The sequence below is a fragment of the Eschrichtius robustus genome, chromosome 15, assembly GCF_028021215.1.
Source record: "Eschrichtius robustus isolate mEscRob2 chromosome 15, mEscRob2.pri, whole genome shotgun sequence".
Classification (NCBI taxonomy): domain Eukaryota; kingdom Metazoa; phylum Chordata; class Mammalia; order Artiodactyla; family Eschrichtiidae; genus Eschrichtius; species Eschrichtius robustus.
The window spans coordinates 26,403,597-26,418,873 of record NC_090838.1 but is presented as its reverse complement, the minus strand read 5'-3'; the positions used below and the strand labels follow the sequence as shown (position 1 = coordinate 26,418,873).

Below are 15,277 nucleotides of genomic sequence, written 5' to 3'. Positions count from 1 at the left end.
AAAAGAATTAATATAGCAACAACTCCTATTTATCAAACTCATACAAAAAAAAATTTAGTATCACCATGAGACAGGCAAAAATTAAGAAGTTGTCAAAGAGGCAGAACAATGGGAATTCTTAGATCCTGCTGATCCAAGTATGATTTGATTGGATAGTTTTGGAAAACAATTTAGCACTATCTTGTAAAGTGAACATTCATATATCCTAAACTCAGTAATTCCAGCCTAGGTATAGAGCTCAGAGAAATTCTTCAACAGGTGTACCAGGAATCATACACACGAATATCCATAGTAATATTGTGTGTAATAGGAAAAATCTGTTAACAATCCAGATGTCCAAAAAAGAAACCAATAAATTGTAAAATATTCACCCAATGGAATGTTATACGGCAAAGTAAATTTCAGCTATGTATGACAACATGGATGAGTCATAGAAAGACACTAGTGAGAGAAAAAAGCAAATCACAGAAGACTATATATAGTAAGACAGCGCTTTTATAAAGTTCAAAAACAAACAAAATGAAGCAACTGACTTAGAGGTATAAAAGATGTGAATAAATATATTTTTTGAAAAGGCAAGAAAATGACAAAGACAAAATTCAGGACAGTGACTACCTTTTAAAGAGAGGCAGGAAGATGAGACGGGAAAGAAGCACACGGACTGAGCAAGTGGTATTTGCAATCTTCTAGTTCTTAAATTGGGTGGTGGGTTCAGTTTATTATTATATTATATAACATATTTATATATAACATAAGTTATTTTGTATGCATATATTACTTGTATTAAGAATGAAAAGAAAATACCACCTCACAAAATAGTACCACTTCCTCATAATTTCCAATACTGTTGGAGGATTTTATAATGAGCATAAAATGTTTACATAATAATTGTTAAATGAACATATTGTTGGTAAAAAAATAAATGAATGTAAGGAAGGAATTATAAAATCATTTTATGTTGTACACCTGAAATTAATACAATGTTATGTCTCAAATTTACCTCATTTGAAAACACACACACACACACAATACACACATACATACACAGACATTTCTAGTTTGATTGCACAAAGGAATTATGTATCAGTTGGCAAGATGATCCAAATAACCCCTAAGGTCCTTTCAGTTCTAATACTATGACTCTGATAAGTGAACAAAATCAAAAGTCATTCTAAAATAAGAACCTCAACCAAAATGGATGAACATTCATCCCTCACATACAAAATTCCAATCCTAACTTCACTGCATAAAGTATATAAAGTTGAAATGCTACAGGCTCATTACAAGTAATTATGATACAGTAACTGAATCAGGCCACCACTCTTCACCGTAACTTACTAACTTAGGCTTAGAATATATTACTCTGCTATCTGAAAATCAGACTATTAATTCAAAAGCAATTACCCTCCTCACTCCAGTTGTCTGAATTACTGAAGGATTGCTGTATTTTAAGGAATTTCTCCCACAGTTACTTTACATAAAAGCAATCAGGTACATTGATGTATGAGACACGTGGCCTCCAGATAAAATCAAATTCAAGCAGGAGGCCAGTGAAGGGAAGGAGTTGAAGGAGCATGAAGCTAGCCCCACAGTTTGGTCAATCCACCATCTATATGAATTCCCCCTGTGTCTCCTTTCCAAAGAACCCAGCCCACCACAATGTCCAAGTCACCTCTTCACAAGGGTTAATGGTCACGGAGGTCACGCAGAGATCAGACAGTATAATAAAATCACGACCCCCACATGCAAATCATCAATTCATGGATGTTCCAACCCAGGGGTTTATAAAGTGCATCAGATGCCCTAAGATTCAGAATATAATCAAGTAGTTTCTACCAAACAATGAAGATTTAAATTGCCCATGAAATCCATTCAGCACTTTTTAATTGTTCTATATATTGAGATTCTACCAAGATCATATTTGGGGGAAGAAAAGTATTTGAAGACAAGCATTTTCTTCGTTTTTCAGTCCTCTCTCAACTGTGAAGTCTAACTCAATAAAGCTAAAGCACAACTGAGAGAAGCCTGGGAATATATATATTTGGTTTGATTTAGCTTCCTGCTGAGTTGACAATTATGAGTTTGCCAAAATAATCTTTTAAGAAATAGCATAAAGAAAACTCAGAATTTGGGTCCGTAAATCCTGGATTCAAGCCCTAAATGCTGTACTGTAATTCTGAGTGAGTCATTTTGCCATTTAAAACCTGATTTCCCACCTGAAAAATGGAGAAAAACAACAACCTCTAGGACTGTTAGAACATTAATGAGGGATAGTGTGAAAGTACATGGTATAATTCCTAGCACATAACATTGCTTGTAAATGATTGCTGTTTATATTATTTATACACTAAGTATCGTTATGAATTGAACAAATAATTCTTTGGCAGTAAGCATAAATTCTGTCACTGGAATGAAATAATGTGATAAGACAACTGATTTGGATTAGAAACAGAACTCTACATGTGTGATTCTTTTTAATCAAACAAAAGGGGACTGTAGAACTGAATTTAACTTTTGTACAAGTGAAAACCTACTGTTAGTGTAAAGGAGATAAAATGCCATGAGGTGAACACAGAAAGATAAGTTCTACTGAGCTAAAAGACAAATTTTTTTATAAATGCTCCTTTTATTAAACTGCCTATTACTAATTTAACCAGTCTCAATATTATAACTTTGTGAAATATCCTATTTTGAACATTACTAAATCTCCAGATGAGAAACGGGATATTTATATAATCTAAAAGACCATGTTAATGACAAAAGTTAAAAAAGAATAACTTTACATTGGAGAAGCCTGGCAGACCCCACTTTAATCATGTGATCAAACTTAACAAGGCCAGTAGAGGAACAAATCAAAATGGTTTTCTACCTGCTGGGATGCAATAAGAATCACAAAACCTCCATTTTCTGATACCCCTGATAATGATACAAAATGTGAAACTAATCCTTTTTTTTTTTTTTAAATCAGACAAATTCAAACTGAGAGTAAGCCTACAGAATAACTGGCTTATAAATTTCAGGTGTCAAGATCATGAAAGTCAAGCAAAAATGAAGAACTATTCCAGATTGATAGAAACTAAAGGGACATGACAACTAAATGTAACACATATGTTCTAGACTGGATCCTGTGCTATAAAGGAGATTATTGGGACAACTGGCAAAACTTGAATGGGGTCTGAGTAGGAAGTGATAGTAAAGTATGAATGTTAATTTCCTGATTTTGATAGCTGTATTATGGCTATGCACAAAAACTCCCTTGTTTGTTGAAAACACACACTAAAGTATTTAGGGGTGATAGAATATCATGTCGGAATATTATTCTCAAAAAAGTTATTTCCAATGCCTTGCCCTTGCAACTTTTTTCCAAATTTGAAATTATTTCAAAATAGAAAAATAAAATAAAATGAAAAACTATTTCTACCACACATAAGGTTCGATTGTATTAAAAAAAAATTCTAGGGACTTTCCTAGAGGTCTAGTGGTTAAGACTTCGCCTTCCAATGCAGGGGGTGCGGGTGTGATCCCTGATCGGGAAGCTAAGATCCCACATGCCTCGGGGCCAAAAAAAACAAAACATAAAACAGAAGCAATATTGTTAACAAATTTGATAAAGACTTTAAAAATGGTCCACATCAAAAAATCTTTAGGGCTTCCCTGGTGGCGCAGTGGTTGAGAATCTGCCTGCCAATGCAGGGGACACGGGTTCGAGCCCTGGTCTGGGAAGATCCCACATGCCGCGGTGCAGCTGGGCCCGTGAGCCACAATTACTGAGCCTGCGCGTCTGGAGCCTGTGCTCCGCAACAAGAGAGGCCGCGATAGTGAGAGGCCCGCGCACCGCGATGAAGAGTGGTCCCCACTTGCCACAACTAGAGAAAGCCCTCGCACAGAAACGAAGACCCAACACAGCCATAAATAAATAAATAAATAAAATTAAAAAAAAAAAAAAATCTTTAAAAAATAAAATAAAATAAAAAATAATTCCATACTCTGAACGTAAATATCCTCAAAGGTCAAAACAGTCACCTATCCTAAATACTTCATTAAGAGTCTATTCCTAGCCAAGGTTAACCAAAGAAATTTTGTTTATGAAGAAAAGAGAAGGATAAGTATACCAGCTTACAGGAGATTCCTGAGATTCCTCATCTCTAACCCTTTAATTGGTTGCCCAACTATTCTTCATCTTCATAAGCCATGACAAGATTCTCTATTCATCCACAACTCTGGGGACCTGCTTGAACAAAGATTTCCCCAACACAAGAGAACCAATACGCTAGAAGTTCAAGGTAGCCAAGTAAGTCATTAACTCACCAGATTCCAAGGATAACAGCAAGCTCTTCAGCACACAGGTCAGGCATCTGAAACTGTTCACAGTCTGCTAACTTTATCTCATTTAGAACAGTATCATCATTGAGCTCAATATTCTGGTGGAATACAAAAGAAACTCCTTAGAACAAAAATTAATTCTGATTCATTCAACAGACTATACACAACAGATTGCTGGGGCGATAACATCTTTTTGTTCAAGATTTTACAATGTCTATATATGGTCAATAGGCTGCTTCTTGTGAAACACATATTTGGGGACAATTTACTGTGCAGAAATGGAGGACACGCATCTATACCTCCGGATGCACTGACAACATCAATAACAGGGAATGACTGCTATTGTTGATTAAGCCTAGTATGCAAAAGCCCCTCTAACACATCAGGATTCAAAACCAGATCTTTCTACTCTGATTCTAAATTATAATCTAAAACGTCAACTGCCAGCTCTGTTTCTCAATAGGATTTAGAATAGGCAAAACAATTTGAGAAAGGAATAAAACCTGAAGACTTAGAGAACTTGGTAGAGTACTTGATTTCAGAATTACTACAAAGCCAAAACAGTGTTGTACTAGCATGAAGACAGACATATAGATGAAAGGAATAAAGTCCAAAATTTTAGACCCACGTTATATGGTCAATTGATTTTCAAAGGTGTCTAGGTGAGTCAAACAAAGGAAAGTTTTTTCAATAAATGATGTTAGAACAACTGTATATCCATTTGGGAAAAAATGACCCTCCGTCCTGATCTCATACCATACACAAAAATTAAATCAAAATTAATCACAGACCTTACTACAGAAGCTAATACTAAAAAACTTCTAGGAAAAAAATCATAGGAGAAAAGCTTTGCCACTTTGGGGTAGGCAGACAGTCCTTAATTAGGACACAAAAAACTCGAACCATCAAAGAAAAACTTAATAAACTGGACTTCAGCAAATTAAAACTTCTGCTCTTTGAAAACATTGTTAAGAAAATGAAAAGCTAAGCTACAGACTCAGAGAACATATTCACAAAACAAATATCTGAAAAAAGGCTTGTATTCAGAATATGGAGTTACAACTTAAGAAGAAGAAGATAAACAACCCAACATAAAAATGGACAAAAGATTTGTACAGACACTTCACAAAAGAATGGGCAGTAAGCACATAAAAAGACCCTCAACAGTAGTCAAAAGGGAAATACTAATTAAAATCAGAATGAACTACTAGTACACACACATTACAACAGATAAAATTTAAAAGACTAACAATACTAATTGTTGACAAGGATCTGGAACAATTAGAACTTTCACACATTGCTGGTAGAAATGTAAAATGGTACAACCATAGAAAACAGTTTGCTAGTTTCTTACAATAAACATATTTACCATATGAGCTATCAATTCCACTCCTATGTAGTTCCCTATGAGAAACAAAAACATATGTCCACCCAAAAACATGTGTGTATGTGTGTGTGTGTGTGTGTGTATATATATATATATATATAAATTAAAAAGTGTTCATAGCAGTTTTATCTGTAATAACCCTAAACTGGAAACAACCCAAATGTCTGTCAACAGGTAAACAGATTAAAAAGAAGAATTATGCTATATGCATTTAATGAAATTCTAATCAGAAATAAAAAGGAAGTACAGACACATGCAACTACACAGATATATCTCAACTGCTGAGCAAAAGAGGCCAGACACAAAAGAGTACATACTGTAGGATTCCAGTCACATGAAATTCTAGAAAAGGCAAACTACCTGTAGCCACAGAAAGCAGATCAATGATTGTTTAGGGCCAGAGAGGGTGGGGAATTAACTGCAAAGGGGCAGGATGGAACTTTCTAGGGTAATTAAATGTATCTTGACTGTAATGGTTGTGTGTATATATTTTTCAAATCTCAGCAAACTGTACAATTAAAAATTTTCTGTGTATAAGTTATATCTCAATAAAATGGATTTTTTAAAAAATTAATCATCAAAAAATAGTAAAATCACGATGAGAAACCACTACACACAACTCACTAGAATAGCAAAAAAAATTTTACCAAGCACTGGCAAGGATGTAGAGCAACTGGTACTCTCATATACTGATGGTGGGAATGTGAAATAGTACAACCACTTTGGAAAACATTTTGGCAGTTTCCCAAGTTGAAAATACACTTACCACACAACCTAGCCATTCCATTCCTCGGCATTTACCCCTGAGAATTAAAAACATACGTTCACACAAAGACTTGCCCATGAATGTTCCGAGCAGCTTTATTCATAATAGCCAAAAACTAAAAATTGCTCGATTGTCTACCAAGAGGTGAATGGATAAACACACTGTGGCTTATCCATACAATGAAATAACTCAGCAATAAACAGGAGCTAACTATTGGTATCAAAATATAGATGAATCTCAAAACATTATGCTAAGTGAAAGAAACCAGACACAGAAGAGTCATACTGTATGATTCCATTTGTTTGAGATTCTAGGAAAAAACAGCTCTAATCTGTGACAGAAAGCAGACCAGTTGGAGGGAAAGTGATTGACTGCAAAGGAGTATGGGTGGACTTTTTGGCCTAATGGAAATGGTTCTGTATTTTGATTACAGTGGTGGTTACATGGGTCTACCTATTTGTCAAAACTCATCAAACTGGATACTTAAAATAGGTGCATTTTATTTTATGTAAATTATTCCTCAATAAACCTGATTTAAATTTTTTTCTAATTCAATAGAAGTAGCTAAAGCTAGGAAGACTTTAAACTGTAGGCCTAGCTCTATCTATCAGGTTTCAAGAAAAGAGAAAAGAGTACAACAACCTCCAACCACTGCTGACAGGAGAAACACACAACTTTAGGCGGCTACTCAGGCTCCACTGAAAAAGTGCCTCTTCCTCCCTGACCTGCGCAACTTCAAAAGGCAGAGCTGGCAGGTGCACAGCGCACCCTGGTGGCCAACCATTTTCAATACAAGCCTTTCATATTCTTTTTTAAAAAGCTACTTATGTAATTCTAAATTTTCTAACAGCTACACTTTAAAAAGTAAAAAAAAAAAAAAAAAATTAAGTGATTTAACCTAATACATCAAAAATATTATCCTTGTAACATGTACCAACAGAAAATTATTAATTAGATACTATACACTCTTTCATACACAGCTTATGAAATCTAGTACATCTTTTACACTTCAGCACATCTAAGTTTGGACCAACCAACTTTCAAGTGATTAATAATCATATGTGGCTACCACATTGGACAGTGCAGCTCTAGAGTATCCAAAACTCTCACCTTTTCACATCCAGATAGGGTTGTATCAACCTGCTTATTAATACCCAATGTTTGTGGAGTACCTTTATAGATCTAATCTGATCCCTTAAAAAAAGTGTGATGTGGGGACTCCCCTGGTGGTCCAGTGGTTAAGAATCCGCCGTCCAATGCAGGGTTCAATCTCTGTCTGGGGAACTAAGATCCCACATGCCGCAGGGCAACTAAGCCCGCGTGCCACAACGAGAGAGAAGCCCGCGCACTGCAACCAAGAGCCCACGTGCCACAACTAAGACCCCACATGCTGCAACTAAGACCCGTCGCAGCTGAATAAATAAATAAATATTTAAAAAAAAAAAGTGTGATGTGGGGAAAAACAAATGAGGAGGCTAAAAATACAATAACTTTCCCAGGTTCTCACCTCGGCTAGACAATAAAGATGTGACAGGGATCCAAGTCTCCACCTCCCAGCCAGGACTCCTTCCCCTCCGGCCCCCACAGAAGACCTGAGACAGGTCAGCCTTAACAACAAGGCATTATTTATTACTCTTCAGCTACAAACAGGTGATCAAAATAGTTTCAATCTTCATTCAAGATACTTTACGTTCCTATTCAGCTCTTTTCGAAATTAAAACTGGTTGGCTGCACTACCTACTTGCCTATGTGCTCTACAAGCCACAAATTTAAAATACTGTTCTGCTTTAGTCCCACTCCAACCTCATAACATTCTACTGAATCAAAAATTTAGCTACAGCCTTTCAGACCTCCTACTCAAGTGATGCTTATGATACTATTATTGCTCACCTATCATTAATTTGTTTCTTCCTTTAATGTTGCCCTTGCTATGTAATAAACGTTATATCTAGAGAATCAAGCTAAAGCTTGAAACTGCAAGAGTGTGGACTTTTGGACAGACTGTTTTTGCACATAACCTTGTACAATCCTGCAACAGAGGCCAGTCACATAAGGCACAGATCTGGATTGTCCTGTATTATTGCATTTTTCTTGTTCTGAATATCCTTGACGTTACAGCTGACAAAAATGAAAACTGATACTGCAGATCTGTTTTCTGAAACCTTTAAAGCTAAAATCACATGCAAGAACTGACTTTGCAACTACTAATATTGACACCCTTTCGATCTGTATGAAAGCGGGTTGTGTAGAAGCAGCAAATCAATGGGTGCCGTTTTATCTTTAGTTAAACACCATCCTTGTGTATTCATTTACACCATCTTATATGTGACACACTGCTGTACAATGTGTAATTCTGTGATCTTTATTTCCCTTTGTATTCATTTTAAGCATCTTTATAAATTGCTGTATTGTGCTTAATGTAAAAAAAAGAGAAAAAGAAATTAGCACGTAATTTATCTCCAATTCATGGGACACACCACATTCAGCATTTAATGTATATTTCTTATCAATGATGCTGATCATGTATGTGTTTGTGTTTTCTGTGAATATACAATTTTAATTTATTCTCCCTCCTCACACCGTGCCCCCATGATTGAATAATAAAGAACAGAGACTGCGCCTTTGATTTGCACATTGGGGTTGCTCATAACTGTTGGCTTATTAAAGCCTGAAGTCCAATAGCTTCAGGCTATGTAATTCCCCATTAATAACAGATTAAAAATCTAGCAAGGTCCAAAGGGAAACACTATGTTCCTCACTGGCAATAAAATTACTGTATTTCCTCAATTCTAAGATATACATCTTCACATTGTAACATTTCTAATCACGATGTATTTTATAATCACTATAATTGGTATAATAGTGTTCCTTTTTTCCTGAAGAGTTTGGTTATTAAACAGATGGTGTATTTTATAATTTAATGGTATCTGAATAAGGAAATATGATACGTAACTAATTAAACAAGCAAGTCTATCTTCCATCCATGAGTAAAAAGCTGTTTCTATCTAATCCATACCTACATCACATAATTTGTACTTTCCACCTTTAAGTGGTAATTAATGAAGATCATAAAATTATCAGAATGCATTTTATTTCAAATATGAAAGAATAAATTCTGTATTAAATTGTACATCATTTTTATACATTCCTCATAAGAGTCATCACATCCTATTTATAATCATAGGAGACAATTTTCAATACTAGAACTCCACATTAATAAACAAACAAACAAACAACAATGGATTACTGAATTAAATGCTTAGATTGCGGAATTAAATCTCTTTTCACTGATGCTGTGCTATGGCCTAAAAACCAGGCTTATGATACTTAATCTAAGACTCAGGGAGGGACTTGGGTTACATCAAATCGCTGAAGGAGGAGGGTCTGGTATATACAAGGAGGAAATGGAGGACGGAAGCAGGTATCAACACAGTTCCCTGACCAGCATCAACACAGCAGTACAAATACTTGTTCAGCTGTGGCTCTACCTATGTCAGGAGATATAGGCTGTCCCCTGTGCAGTCTCATCCCTGAGTTTCTCCATCTTTTCCTTCTCCTCTTAGAATCAGTAACTGTCCCCACCCTGAAGTTACCACAAAAGCAAACAGAGAAACTGGAGCAAGCCCAGGAGGTAAGTAAGATTGCATCCAAGGCCTTCCTCAGGACTCCTTACTGCTGCCACTCTTTCCCATCTCCCTAGTCCCTACCCTTGGCATTATTTTCAGTACACAACAGAATTTTAGTGTTCAATGCACCACGTAAATTTGTTTGCAGGCTCTGGAATGAAAAGTAGCAAAACATGGGCTTCAAGGACGGTAACATCAACCAAAGAACAAGGAAAAATGTTGGTTTGGGGTCTCTGGGATAAGAAAATGTAAATGCTAATGGCCTCCATGGAAGCAGATGGAAAGGCCTATTGAGCAGGTAAACTGACTAAAAGCTATAAATTTAAGCTACAAGAGAATGTATTAGCCAAGTCAAGAAAACATACTAAGGCAGAAACCAGCCCAGTAATGACATAGTAACTAAGGACAGATCAGAAAACTGGTAAAAGGGAATTCTGATCATCTGTTTACATATTTAGAAGAAACCCAAGAAATTTCAAGGCTCTTAATATTTGAAAATATCAACAGAAGGCAAAAAATATGGTAGCCACTGGAAAAATTAGTCTCTACTCAGTCTGCTTTTTGGACTTTTTTCAAGGGCAGTAATACATAACTAACTGCATTACTAATTCATACTTACTGAAGTCTAGGAAAAAAACAACATTTTATCTCTATTTAAGGGTAAAAATGGCTTAAAAAAATGGGTCCTGTTATGTTTTGTTTTTTAAAAACATCCAGCCACCTTGTAAAAGCTCAAGAAGGGTCAAAAGAAGCCTCTTCCCACCCCATCCAGTGTTTCTACAAAACTCACCTATGGAAACTGTTAGACTTGGATGCTAATTTAAATAACTTACAATCCTACTTACCTTGGTTAAATATTCCTGAGGAGTGGGTGCTGGAGTGAATTCATAACTTGAAAACACAGCTCCTTCCCTTCTGACATCTAAAATAAGTTGGGCCACGTAATTTTCCTGGAACCATGTCCTTTTTCCCAAAGCACCTGAAAAATTATATATTAAATTATATGTATCAACTTGTCAATCAGACATACAGTACAATCTTAAAGAGAAGTATTTTCAGAGTGCTTTAGAGCTTATGAGGTATTTTCTCCATTTCAAATAAGAGAAACCTGAGGCCCAAAGATGACTTTAAAATGACTTTTTATAAAATTATAAAGCCAGTAAGTTATAAGGCCAGAACTCAAACCCAGGATTTCTGCCACTAGTTTCCACATACTTACTTTTTCACTAAACTACCTCCCTCCTCAAAAAAGATAACTCATTAGGTGTCATAGGGAGAAGAAATACTATCCTCTCCATACAACAGATGAAAAAATGGAAGTTCTGAAGTGCAGTCATTTGCTCAAGATCACAGGGTTTTCAGTATCAGAGCCAGGGCTTAAAGCCAGGGTCTTCAGGTTCTAAATCCCACAGTGTTTCTATTACACTATCTGGCTCCACGTAAGACCAAATTTTTTTTTCATTTTGTATCTGAAATAACTTGCTGCAGAACAGCTTTAAGAGAAGCAAAAGCTCTGACATCTCTTCTCTGGCAAGAGTCAGATTACAAAGACCCTTGATTACAAAGACCAGTCTAAGAAGTCTGGATTTTATCCTGTGATGAGTCTGGCTCTACTTTATACAACAACCATTTAAACACGTTATACTAAAAACAGCTATTGAGATGGTCTAACACAGCTTACTTTTTTATAGTAAGGCTAGAGCTGAAAAGAAAAAAGTAATAATCTGATTCTCATTTTATATTCGTGAGCACATTTGTATTTTTAAGTTCTTCAGTCTTAACTTGGAAAAAAAATATGAAGAACTAGCTAGTAAATACACCAACAGCTAAAGCTGACTATACTGAGTACCATGATACTAATTTTTTAAATAATCCAAAAAAAAAGTCTCCTAGTACCGAAATATTTAAAAACAAAATCTCTGAAACTAACCTCACAACTTATATTACATATATCTCAAATACAAGACTCCAACTTACACTTGGCCATTGTCACAAAGTTATAAGTCGGATATTTAATAATTCTCCCCAAACAATGTAATAAAAGGTGGTTAAGATCCCAGACTAGGCCACAAAGTCACATTTACCTCATAATATATCTGAAGGATTTTATTGACAGGACTACCTCAATAAGCACAGAGTTTGGCGACTAAGAATGGGCCTTAGAGATAATGTAGACCAAGCCTAGGCAGGACAAATAGTTTCAATCATTTCAACATTCACAGATTGTTGTTTCAACATTCACAGAGCCCAGGTTCAACAGGTATAAATGGTGTGACCCACTGATGATGCCTGACTTTCATGAATGTCTTCAATATAGAATGCCAATTACCATTGTGAGACCAGGGACAGGGCAATACATTAAGAGAAAATAATGTTTCTTATTTGGTACTCAGAAAAAAACACAGAGATCTTGGGAAAAATTCTGTAATTTATTTGTTCTTCCAACAAATGTTTATTGAGTGCCTACTGTATGCCAGACAGTGTTCTAAGGCAATGAAGAAACATCTAAACAAAACAGTCAAAAATTTCTGTTCTTAAGAAATACAAGAAAGGCAGGATGGAAGCCGCAGGGGGGTATTTACCAGAAAGGGCAAACTAAATTTGGGAATCAGGAGGGGCCTTGGGAAGCCCACATGCACAGCCAAATACACAAAGTTCATTTGTGCACTGCCTGGCTGCCATATATTACTGACATGTCTAAGTAGACATGGGCATCTGCAGGAATAAAGAAAGTATATGATTTCAACTTTGTTCTAAAACTATGAATTTTTTAAATAAAATCTTTAAAATCTATTTTTGTAAAGCAAACAAGAGGACACAGATAATAAAATACAACCATACAATACAGCCAAACTGCCAATTATATATTAGTTTATCATAAAAATAAATCAATTATCCACAAAACGTAAAAAAAATCTTACCTGTCAAATCAATTTGTAATCTGCAGATGTCTTTAGCAATATTGAACTGATCTTTTGCTTTTTTATATTCATAATAATATAAAAATATATATGCACATTCCAGATGGAACTGAACAGCCAAATATCGACCTGAATCATCTACAAACAGACCCTCTAGTTTCATCACTGTAAGACAAAAGATGAAACATTTAAAAGTATGATGAGAATAAAAATATATTCATAAGTAAAACATTGAGTCCATAATATATGAAGTATATATATTACATAGTTCCTGCTCTTAAAGAATTTCAAATCTGGAAGATGAGGGACACATATAATAATAGTTTACAGTAAGCATTCTCTGAGCACTTACACGTTCCAAGCTTGAAGCTAAGGACATTATATACATTATCTCCTTTATTCCACACAATCCTAGGAGATATGATTCATAACCCTGCTCTTTCTTATTTTAGAATACTTGTCTTAATCGTACAATAAAAAAATATGACAACACAAGGTGATGATACAATATACCAAGTGAATCTGCAAACAGTTAAACAATATGAAAATCTAATGAACAGATCAGATAACAGACAGTTTTCCACACAAAGAATGTAGAAATTCTCCCTTAAAAGAAGAAACAGATATATATCCATATAGAGCTAAGACAATATGAGTATCAAATAGAAAATGAATAAGTATTGGCTTAGCAGCCATATTCTACTTTATTTCTCTAAACACCTGAGATGAAAATATAGAAGAATAAGAGCCTAATAACATGATATCTGAAATAAGATGATTTTCAAAATTAATTATATATAATAAAGGGGCTAGTGGGCATACACCAAGGGAGTTTCCAACAGGTCACCTCATCCATCCCTCTACAATATCCCTGAAAAACTATCCTTCACAAATGTTCCCGGGAACAGGATCAGCATTTCACAAAACAGTTTACATGAATGAATAGAAAACACACTTAGAATGTCTAATGTCTAAAAATTGAGAATCAGTCTTCTATAATTCAAGCTGAGAGGGCAGTGATATTGATCGATGCCTACTCTGCTCAGCACTAGGTATTTTACATGTTGTGTTAATTCTCACAATGATGTGTTTAGGGTTGACATTAACCCCACTTAACTCATTAGAAAACTGAGCTTAGATCGCTTACTGACTGGTCACCTCACCTGTTAAATGACAAAGCCAGAATTTGAATCCAAACTTGTTGGGAAAACGGGAGGAGGGAGTTGGCAGAGGAAGGACAAAGGTGTAGAGATGATGTTACAAAACCTAATCTACTTTCTCACCAAGTAATCTGACAGAAACCTACAGCTAAGAAACAGACAGCCTTTGTCTTACCATGAACTGAAAATAAAATGAGCCTGAAAAAGAAAGCGTTTTTCTATATACTGTCAGTCCTTTAAAGAGATTCTTAACTCAAATAAAGAGACTAAATCAAGATGTATATGTCTTAGGACTTCCTTGGTGGCGCAATGGTTAAGAATCCACCTGCCAATGTAGGCGACATGGGTTCAAGCCCTGGTCTGGGAAGATCCCACATGCTGTGGAGCAACGAAGCCCGTGTGCCACAACTACTGAGCCCGCATGCCACAACTACTGAAGCCCGCGTGCCTAGAGCCCATGCTCCGCAACAAGAGAAGCCACCGCAATGAGAAGCCTGCGCACCACAACTAAGAGTAGACCCCACTCACCACAACTAGAGAAAGCCCGTGTGCAGCAACAAAGACCTAATGCAGCCACAAATTAATTAATTAATTATTTTTAAAAAAGATATACATGTCTTACTTCAAAAGGCAGACAGGCATCCAAACACGAACTTCTCACCGTGAAAATCCTTCAACAGATTTCCTCCATGCAAACCAAACTCAAGAAAAGGTGGATCTGATGATACTCAATGCTGTTGGTGAGTGCTTTTTCTTTTTAAACTTTCTCTTCTTTTGTCTGCCCATTATTCCTGAGTGTCTAGCCACTACTCTCAGAAATATAACCTTCTATGATCTTAGCACAATTCACAAATGAAACAATTTCACCTAATTGTCAATGACAGTAATCTTCTCTAAAGGTTCTGGATGCAAACTGTATTAAGGGATGTTGAGCTTGCCTAAGGTTTTTCAAAATCCTCTCTCAAATATCATAAAACGGCCATTTCTGCACTTAAGTAGGCTTGTTATGTTGTGATCACTCACAAAGGTCTAGGGAAGACCATCAAATCTAAACTGTCCTAATAACACGTAAGTCACATAAATGCCCAAAGCAA

At 35.8% G+C, this 15,277-nt stretch overlaps 1 protein-coding gene across 2 annotated transcripts in view; it reads right to left on the bottom strand.

The window, feature by feature from the left end:
• TTC27 (tetratricopeptide repeat domain 27) overlaps positions 1-15,277 on the bottom strand; it is a 182,905-nt gene that overhangs the window by 127,445 nt on the left and 40,183 nt on the right. For both annotated transcript variants that reach the window (XM_068564218.1, XM_068564219.1), the window contains exons 6-8: positions 13,024-13,188; positions 10,948-11,081; positions 4,309-4,421 (exon numbers count right to left, since the gene is read on the bottom strand). In XM_068564218.1, the coding sequence (XP_068420319.1) occupies positions 4,309-4,421; positions 10,948-11,081; positions 13,024-13,188 (412 nt within the window). The remainder of the gene's footprint in view (positions 1-4,308; positions 4,422-10,947; positions 11,082-13,023; positions 13,189-15,277) is intronic.